Source organism: Myodes glareolus, chromosome 21 (assembly GCF_982192425.1).
Source record: "Myodes glareolus chromosome 21, mMyoGla1.1, whole genome shotgun sequence".
Taxonomy (NCBI): Eukaryota; Metazoa; Chordata; class Mammalia; order Rodentia; family Cricetidae; genus Myodes; species Myodes glareolus.
The window spans coordinates 55,417,890-55,427,375 of record NC_142046.1 but is presented as its reverse complement, the minus strand read 5'-3'; the positions used below and the strand labels follow the sequence as shown (position 1 = coordinate 55,427,375).

The window sequence follows — 9,486 nt, the reverse complement described above, 5'->3', positions numbered from 1 at the left end:
TGTACTTTGGTGGTGGTAATTTGAAGACACCAAAGGCTGAAAACCGGCTTAAAAAAAACTAGTCTCTGTGAAATGTTACTCTCCTCTAAAGGAAAAGTTACGGATGCCTTTCACTGCGAAAGTTTCCAAGTGTTCTTGCTGCAACAAAACATTCTAGAACTACATTATTAGTATTACTTAAAAGGAACAAAATAACTTCGAAAGCGCTAGCGATTGAAGATCTCGAGGAGAAATGGTGTTTTCCAGTTTCTGAGGTCGGGCTTGGCCAATTTTTGGAACCAGGAGCGGTGAGTCCTAGAAAGGAAGAAATGGAAGGCCCGCAGGCAAAGGAGGAAGGGGGTCATCTTCTTAGGCCGCTGAGGCTTCTGTGACTGGAAAGCAGCTCGCAGCCGCTGAAACCGCGAGGAAAACAGATGGGGGCGCCAAATGACAGCCATAAAGGCTTCGGGAGGATTTCCGCCCAGGCTGAGCGACCACTTGCTGCCAGGGGCCTGGCCCCCCACGGAGCCTAGTTTAGACCGAAGAGTCTCTTATAGTCCCCTGGGTAAGCAAGGATTGAGTAGCAGGACCCTTCCTCCCCGGGACACTGGAGCAGCGACGGCCAGGACCGGTGGAACTGGGCATCCTGGCTGAAAAGCCGGTGGTGTTGACTTCAGGACTGGGCTCCTATGGTGCGAATTGTCAATAGAGTAGCCTGCTCAAGGAGAATAGAGCCGCCAGGGGCCGGATGATCCCTAGCGTAGGATAGACTACCCTAGGGAAAGGGACAAAGGTGGATGCTGGATCAAGTTCTCAAATGGCGACCATAGCCCACCAGACAGACAATTCTTCTTAGTCTGCGAGCCTATCCAGCTTTCCACTTATAATTTTAAATAGGTGGGGTTGGCTTTCTCAGCAAAGCTTGCTTGTAGAAATAAGTTGGCGCCAAGGGGAAGAGGAGAGAAACTTTTGGCATTGACTATATATGTGTACACATGTATATAAATATACTTCACACCTCAACTCCCCTTACATTCCTGACGCGCCCCCAACGGGTCCAAGGTTAAAAAGAAAGCGTCAATGGACAGATGGGCAATTAGATTAGGGGTTTGCCCCTTAACACACCCCAACGTGTTGGGTGTGTCCCAGAGAGGGAAGGAGGGGGCCCAGGTTAGGGTTTGAGTTGGTATTTCAACCAGGATGCAAAATCCGAGACCAGCGCCCAGATTGCCAGGCTCTCCAGGTTGCTTCGGAAGCTCACACGCTGTACCACTGAGCACTGTCTCCGTCCTCCGTGAACCTCGCTAGTGCGGGCGAATCTCTGCCTCAGGGGCGGCCGGAGAGCGAACCGGCACGACGCACCCAAGTCGGGCAGGGTGGGGCGCAAGCGCAGGAGATGAGCGGATTTGAGTGAAGATTGATCTTCCTTAAAATGGTTGCCACCGGCGTCATTATGACTATCAAAGTTATCGCCAAGAGGCTCAGCCTCCTGCCTCGGGCGGGCAGGAGAAGAGGCAAGGCTGGTCGGAGACTCTCTGCGCCCCCACCCAGCACCGGGAACACAAGGGGCCACAGGTAAGGAGCTATTGTGGAGAAGGGGGAACCCGGAGATGTGGAGGATCAGCAAAGTGGGGAAGAGGGCTACAGGAGACCCTCCCCCCCCACTTTGACTCCTCCAAACCCAGTTGCTTTATCACAAATACCTCTATTTAGGAAGTGTGTGTGTGGGGGGGGATGGCAATTTTAAAAAACTGGATTCAGGGCTGCCCTTATGGTACGGTAAATTACGATTGTGTTTAAAGTTAGCTGTCGAATTCTACTATCAAACCATCCAGTCTAGTTCATTTCCTCTAGGGGAATAGCCGAGGGTGAGAAGCCGGATTATAAAACTAAAAATTTAGAGTTCAGAAGTCAGTCTGAAAACAGCGGTAGAAAATCAGAGAAGGTGTAATGATTTCCGTTTGGAGGCAAGGGCCCTATGTACCTCCCCAGCCACGTAGCAAGAAAGCATTTTCAAAAGTCCATAGATATTCTCTATTTCTCTCTCTCTCTCTCTCTCTCTCTCTCTCTCTCTCTCTCTCGGAGGGGGAGCATTCAGACTGAGAGAAGAAGTAAGGAGAGGAAGAACTCGGGATCCTATTTGTTAAATAAAATACTTATTATTAATATTTGGTTCTTAAAACAGAAAGATAAGTAATCCTGACAGGAGCGGGCACCAAGGTCTTCTTACGCAGCTCTTCCTGTATCCTCCCCCTTGCCCGCCCCCTTACGCCCCCAGCTTGTAAATGTTAAAACAAAACAAAACAAAAACAAAAAAAAAACTTCCCAAGGATTCACTCTGGAAAATCAAAGCATTATCTATTATTTAACACGTTATCTGTGTCCGTGGAAAAAATGAGGAAGGCACTGCATGATTAGGACCTAAGGGGCAACCCAGCAAACTGAGAGCGTAATGATGCCCCTAAATGAAGGGGGAAATGTGCCTCGGCGTGCTCTATTAATCAGACTGTCAATTTCACCCCCGAGGCCAAACCCCCGGGCGAGCAGAGCTGGCTGGGAGCGGGCAAAGGACCGGAGCCTTCTTCCTCACTTGTCGTGTCTTCTCGTCTCCTACCTGGATCTATTTGTCTGCTCTGAAGTCGCCTTCATTACCCACTGACAGGAGCGTGTATTTATTTGCTTATAAACCTGTTACAATAAATGATTATTCGGACGGCGTCATTCGTACCTTAATGACGAGCGGGCGCTACTTTTTGATGAATGACATCTCCGACTCGGAAGGATGTATGGGTCATTTTGACCAGTCATTCCCTCGCTCTGGCATCCCACAATTTTTCCGCCTCCCTCCAAAAGAGATAATAATATTTAGAGCCGCTTGCTGGGGCTGAATGAGAATCAGCCGTAGGCGCAGCCCATCATTAAGACGGGACAGCCAGGCCACTGTGACATTTTTTTTTAGAAAGCTGAGATGATGGAAAGAATAAGAAAAGAGATGATTCTGATGGAGAGAGGGCTCCATAGCCCTACTGCTAGCAAGAGGTTCTCCAATTTGTCCGATTCGGCTGGCAGTGCTGTGCTGGAGGCCTTGGAAAATTCGCAGCACCCGGCTCGCCTCAGTCCGCGCCTGCCATCCGCTCCCCTGCACGGCGCTCTGGGAGACCTCCCCGCCAAGGGCAAATTCGAAATAGACACTTTGTTCAACCTGCAGCACCCGAGCAGCGAAAGCACCGTCTCCTCCGAAATCGCCTCCGCCACCGAGAGCCGCAAGAAGCCTGGTCATTACTCAGAGGCGGCCGCCGAGGCCGACATGAGCAGCGACGTGGAGGTGGGGTGCTCGGCACTGCGCTCCCCCGGCGGCCTGGGCGCCGCGCCGCTCAAGGAAAACAATGCCAAAGGTAACCGGGCAGCCCGCGGATTCTAGCCCCATCCTCCGTGCTCCCTCGCGGGTCCCGCCAGTTCTTTCCACACCTTGGCGGGTCTGTGACTTGCAACTAGAGTGCTGCACCAAGCTGGCAGGGGCAGGGGAGGGACGCATGCTGGGGACTGTACCCTCTGGTTCTGCTCTTTGAGCCTCCCAACGCAGCCCGCCCGGGCCTGTGGAGCCTGAGGAATCAGGCCCACTCACCCAGGCTCCAGCCCGAGTCGGAACAAATGTTTCCGCTTGCGGATCTAAGAGCTGAGGCGAGGCAACACGGTTGCTCACTTGCTCTAGGGGAAAGGTGCACTGGGCAGGGGCTCCGAACTCGGCTGCCTCTGGTGCCCCCAGGGCCGGGTTGAGGGGCAACTCCTCTGGATAAATCTGAGACAGTCTGGCCTGGCATTTTGGCACAACCGCTTACAACAGCAGCAGAAAAGAGTTGAAAAGTAGACATCCCTTCCCCCTTTACAGACTCAGGTTTGAGCGGCAGATGCTTGGAAAAGCTTAAGATATTTTATACCTAAAGGCTGTCAAAGAAAGGTTGGAGGCCGTCCTGTGGTTTCCAGACCATGTCAAACCCACAGCTTCTCAAACTGCGTCCGAGGTAGGCATTTTTCCCTCGGCCAATTTTCCTACAGAGTGGAAATTTTCTAATTATCGAGAAAAGAACAACCCTTTTAAATTCCGTTCCTATTATTTGGTTAGGAAGGGCTCCCCAAACTTCATTGATTCCATTAACGGCGGCAATTTGTAAGCCTGACAGACCCCATCAATTCTGACAGCGACTTTCTCTCCCGAAAGCACTTTTGCCACCAGTTAGCAACCCCAGCTCAGGGTTCTCTGCCCCTACAGCTACTTATGCTTTGTGGATTGTTTGCTTGCTAGGGTACGCGGAGAGCGGCTCAGTCGCGGGTACCACGACGTCGGCCTCCAGCTCGGGCCTCGGCAGTCTGCATGGAGGCAGCGGCGGCAACAGCGGGGGTGCGGCGTTGGGTGGCTCCGGCTCCGGCTCTGGCGCCGATCAGGTGCGGCGATACCGTACGGCGTTCACCCGTGAACAGATCGCGCGCCTGGAGAAGGAGTTCTACCGTGAGAACTACGTGTCTCGGCCCCGCCGTTGCGAGCTGGCCGCTGCTCTCAACCTGCCCGAAACCACTATCAAGGTATCGATTCCGGCGCATGCCAGCCAGCTCAGGCCTCCCCCGGGGCACCTGGTTGATGTATTTCTTTTCCCCTCTTTCCTCCGTTTCTGGGTGGCGAGAGTTAACTGTGGAAGTCCACCAGGGTTTGTCACCGAAGGAATAGGCTTATTTTTTTCTTCTATGCGAATCCCAATCGGTTGGCGGGCCTGGCTGACCCGAGCTGGCGCCCTGAATCGCCAGGCCCATACTTCAGACCTCGCTCTGCTCAATTCTGCACAACCCCTGTTCAGTTGACCCCTAGCCTGTGCCCAAGGTCCTACTTTGCCCTAAGCGGCAAGACGGGCTTGTTTTTGCTCCTCTGGTACAAACCCGAGGTGAAACTTTTCATTTGCTCCTGATCTTAGAGATTTATTTCTAACATTAATCGTTAACGCTTGAAGGAAAGGTTACAGTATTTAAAAAATCGATTGGATTGAGAATGTAGTTTCCTGAAGAATTTTTCTCTTGGGCAACGGAAAACAACGAAATTGTCCTTGTTTATATATGCATATATATGTAGGTTATCAATTTTTATTATGCACCCAGAAGAGATGGCTGGAAACTGCGTAGGCTTGGTGAGTAGTTGGCGCAGCGTTGGACTCTCTAGCAAAAGGAGCCACCCCACGGGATAAGAGATGGGTACAGAAGTCCTTCAGTTTGATCGGGGCTTTCTTTCATTTAGAGTTGTGACGAATGACGTCTTTATTAGATACCAGGCTAGGAGGAGTAGAAAAGTTCCCTTTCCAGGTCCTGGGTACATAGCTTTTGGCCACTCATTTAAAGCAAATGATTCCAACAAAATCATCCTTCCAATACCCTAATCGGACCCATGCCCTAGGGAACGGTCCTTGCAGCTCCGAGGGCTCAAGACCTGGAGCCGCTGCCTCTCAGAAAAACTGGAGACAGCCTCTCTTCAAAGGCTGCCCGGAATCCCTGTGCAAATCCTGGGATTGACAGACCGGTGTTCAGTGAGGCTGGGCACCGGTGGTGGGTAGACAGAGGGAGATAAAAGGTTGGTTTGGGAGGAGGAAAAAAAAAAAAGCAAGTGTAGAGTCAGAACCTGAGGAGTGCATCAAACACAACAGGAGATTCTTTTGGCTGTGGAGGGTGTGTTCTAGAAGGCCCGCAAGTTTCTGCGCCCCTTGTCCCATCCAGGAGAGCAAGGGGACTGAGCCTGGGAAGTAGTAGGCCAGGCTCCCCTGGGATGGGGAAAGGGTTTGGAGACTCTGGGCGGGGACTGGAAATACCCAGCGCACCCTAACCCGGGCGGTGGCGCGGCTGTCCCCGCAGGTGTGGTTCCAGAACCGGCGCATGAAGGACAAACGACAGCGCCTGGCCATGTCGTGGCCACATCCAGCGGACCCCAGTTTCTACACCTACATGATGACGCACGCAGCGGCCACCGGAAGCCTTCCCTACCCTTTCCACTCGCACGTGCCACTGCACTACTACCCGCACGTGGGCGTCACCGCGGCTGCAGCGGCAGCCGCAGCCTCGGGAGCTGCAGCAGCGGCATCGTCGCCCTTCGCCACTTCCATCCGTCCTCTGGACACCTTCCGTGCGCTCTCGCATCCCTACTCGCGGCCCGAGCTGCTCTGCAGCTTCCGCCACCCCGGGCTCTACCAGGCTCCCGCCGCCGCCGCCGGGCTCAACAGCGCGGCGTCGGCGGCTGCCGCAGCCGCCGCTGCAGCTGCAGCGGCCTCCTCGGCGGCGGCGGCCGGGGCGCCCCCCAGCGGCAGCTCGGCGCCCTGCTCGTGCCTCAGTTGCCACAGCAGCCAGTCCGCAGCCGCCGCCGCTGCCGCCGCAGCCGCAGCGCTGGGCTCCCGGGGCGCCGGTGGTGGCGGCGGCGGCGGCGGGGGAGCCGGGACGGCGGGCGCCTCGGACTTTGGCTGCAGCGCCGCCGCGCCGCGCTCGGAGAGCGGCTTCTTGCCCTACTCGGCGGCGGTGCTCAGCAAGACCGCCGTCAGCCCGCCCGACCAGAGGGAAGAGGCGCCGCTCACCAGATAACTACGCCGCCGCCAGGGGCCGCGCCAGCCGCTCGGCTTGCGTCCCCTCGGGGCCCCCCGCATGGCCCTCGGCTAGTGCGGCCGCTAGGGGGCGCCCCGGGGTACCGGAGGGCGAAAGAAATCTGCCCGAGTTGGGGGGCGGGGAGGAGCCGGCGCGAAGGCCTGGAGGGGTCCCCCCCAATGATCTCTATTTTTGTATCTCCGACCTAGCTGTTTCCCTACCCCCAACCCTACGCCTTCTAAACGTGGTTCTCGCTTTGTAGGTCCGGCTTCCCACCGGTCTGGAGGCCTTGGTCTCCGGGAAGACAGCTCCCCAGGGCCAGTCAGACTCCAGGGTGTCCTGTCCCAGCTGATCACCCCCCGGGACCGAGTCACCCGGGGGAGTGGCTAGAAGCAATGGGACACCGGGACAAAGAGAGAGAGAGAGCTCTGTGTGTTAGTACATGGGCGAGGGGGCGTCACTCCCCCCCCCCCGAGATTCATGCTGCTGCTCTTTTTCTTATCTTTAAACGAGGGGGAGAAGAAAAAGGCAGATTTTCTCAGTCTCAGCTTGTTAGGGGCCTTTGTTCGAGGGGAGCAGGAGGATGAAGTGTGAAAAGCCACCAAGGCAGGCGAAGGCGAGATGTCTTTCTCAGCATGCAGGGCTGCTGCGGTCTTCTCCAAAAGGACAAAGCCGAGGTGGGAAAGGGTGGCGATCACGGCGCTTTCTTCTTTCCAGTCCACTACAGTTCTCTTTAGTCTTTGGTTTCAGTGCTTAGGAAATGGAACGGTTTTTTTCGTTTGCATAGTTTATGTAAAATGTAATGGGTAACGAGGTTGGCACAGCAAGGCCAGGGAAGGAAAGGGAAACCGAGAGGTGAGAGCCAGGCCGACAGATCATTGTAGTTTGTGGAGAGGCGTTTGCATCTCAATTTTCCAACTGTCGAGTTCCACTCGATCGGAGAAATACTTGAATCTCTAGATCTATGATATTATCCTAAGACTTTCCTTAGACACTTTTATGAGTTCGCACTCTGTATTCCTCTCGACCCCTTCTCTCCTTGTTTTTCTTTTCCTGGGGTAAAATGGTTCTTGGCTTATTTCTCACGCATGCCTATTGCCTTCTCTGCAAAAGCCACCGCTGGGTTGCTGAGACCTGCTCTGCCAACCCTGGCTACGGGGCGGGGGGTGGTGTTCCTTGAACTTGAAGAAAGGTACATCAAAACCCACCAGTGTTAACTGCCACGTCAATTTTGATGCTAATAATGTGCAGATTATGACGAAAATTGCCAATCATGCTCTCTGATGGACCTCCTTTGAATGTGGAATTGGAGAAAAGTTCCCCGCACGGAGACCTGCTGTCAAGTACTAACAACCCGCTAAGGGAAGTCATTAGGAGAGACGGATAAGAGACTCGGTACATAAAACATTGTTCTCGGTGCATAGAATGTATGTTATTTAATGTTATCTCTGTTACCTGAAGTGATTTCGCAGAAGAAAGCCACGTTCTTATCATCTCAATTGGCAATTTTCATTTTGGTAACTTGGACGCCCTGGGTAGACTTTTCTCTGTTAAGTTGATATTCCACCAATGTGAACAGCCTCATTAAATCAAGCCCAGATATTTCCATAATGCTCCCCGCAGAGCCACTTCGCTCCTCATATAATGAGATTTTCTGAAGAGTTGAAGCCCTAAAATAACTTGCATGTTTAGACCCAGCAAAGTGGGTATATGTGTGGATGCAACCTGCGTGTGTATGTGTATATATATGTATATGTATGTATATGCATATATATATTCGTGCTCTTAAATACATATATAAGAGATACACACATCCATATATACACATTGGCACATTTTATGTGATTTATTTCAAATTTCGTTTCCTGGCGTATTTTTGTTATTTTTAAAGACACTGGATTTTAAAATTTCAGTTTCTGAGGATAGATTTTTCATTATATGTTGAAATAATTAATTTTTCCAGGAGAAATTATTTTTAACTAGTGGAAAAGATTCCAAGGGGAAGCAGTATTTCAAAACTTCTGTTATCTATTATAATATTTCCATAAAATATTAGAGAACTTCCCAAGGAAATAACAATGACCTAAAACTCAGTTTCTTTTTTTCTAACGAGATGAGACTACTTATGTAAAATAATGATTATACCAGCTCGTATTCACTAAGTTTACATTTAAAATATTAATATATAATTTAAAGCTAAATAAAATAAAGCAAAATATGGTACCCTTTTATCAGCTTTACCTTCCTAGATTGTTAAAGCTCTTTGTTATGGTCAGCTATCAGATGTATATAAGGTACTTTAGGCAATAATGTTTACATCCCCTCTCCCAAATATATATGAATGATGAGAACGCTGGTTGGTAAAATGAACATAAATTCATCTTATGTTAGGTCCATTGGATCTGGCTAGTATAATAAGATAAAACTGTAAATAAAGTCTTTGTGCTTTAAATATTGCTGGCTGTATGAACTCACTGTAAGATATTTTACAAATGTGCAATAATTATAAAGCTTTGTATATTACGTTATTTATTGTGTTTGGTCATGTAAAATAAATGTTATTTAAATCAGAGCAATTTTATTTGTTTAAGAGATTGCAAAACGGTGCATGCTGGTGTTTGTTTTTAACTGTGGCATCCAGGGTTATGAAAATCTCTTAAAACAACATATTTAAATCCATATAATACACACATCAGACGGATTAATTCATTCTAATCATTATTTTTACGGCAAATACATTACTCATGTTTATAGGAGACACGCACTACATCCAAACATTGGTTTAGCGTTAATTGGCTGGCTAAACAGATAAGAGCAGTAAGGAGTAGAGTGTGTGGATATGCCTTGTAGGGGACACACAGGGAGTGTGTACGTAGAACTCCAGGCATAGGGACTGCTTGT

At 50.9% G+C, this 9,486-nt stretch overlaps 1 protein-coding gene across 3 annotated transcripts; it reads left to right on the top strand.

The window, feature by feature from the left end:
- Positions 1-362: 362 nt before the first annotated feature.
- Evx2 (even-skipped homeobox 2) lies at positions 363-9,120 on the top strand. Of its 3 annotated transcripts, XR_015735872.1 has the most exons (5): positions 363-1,554; positions 2,506-3,374; positions 4,283-4,560; positions 5,869-7,262; positions 7,837-9,120. XR_015735872.1 is itself a non-coding variant. In XM_087900059.1 (4 exons), the coding sequence occupies exons 2-4, from the start codon at positions 2,948-2,950 to the stop codon at positions 6,583-6,585; spliced, it is 1,422 nt and encodes a 473-aa protein (XP_087756185.1). In that variant the 5' UTR covers positions 363-1,554; positions 2,939-2,947; the 3' UTR covers positions 6,586-9,120. The 3 variants fall into 3 exon arrangements, 2 of the variants coding, with proteins under 2 accessions (XP_087756185.1, XP_087756184.1); XM_087900059.1 differs by having other exon boundaries at positions 2,939-3,374; positions 5,869-9,120; XM_087900058.1 differs by having other exon boundaries at positions 5,869-9,120.
- The last annotated feature ends 366 nt before the right edge of the window (positions 9,121-9,486 follow it).

What these genes read in the sequence shown, in the direction of transcription:
- Evx2 (XM_087900059.1), top strand. Translation starts at nt 2,948, where the DNA reads ATGATGGAAAGAATAAGAAAAGAGATGATTCTGATGGAGAGAGGGCTC. An exon ending in CAAGGAAAACAATGCCAAAG is followed by an intron (nt 3,375 to 4,282) that starts GTAACCGGGCAG and finishes TTTGCTTGCTAG; the next exon opens with GGTACGCGGAGAGCGGCTCA. An exon ending in TGCCCGAAACCACTATCAAG is followed by an intron (nt 4,561 to 5,868) that starts GTATCGATTCCG and finishes CTGTCCCCGCAG; the next exon opens with GTGTGGTTCCAGAACCGGCG.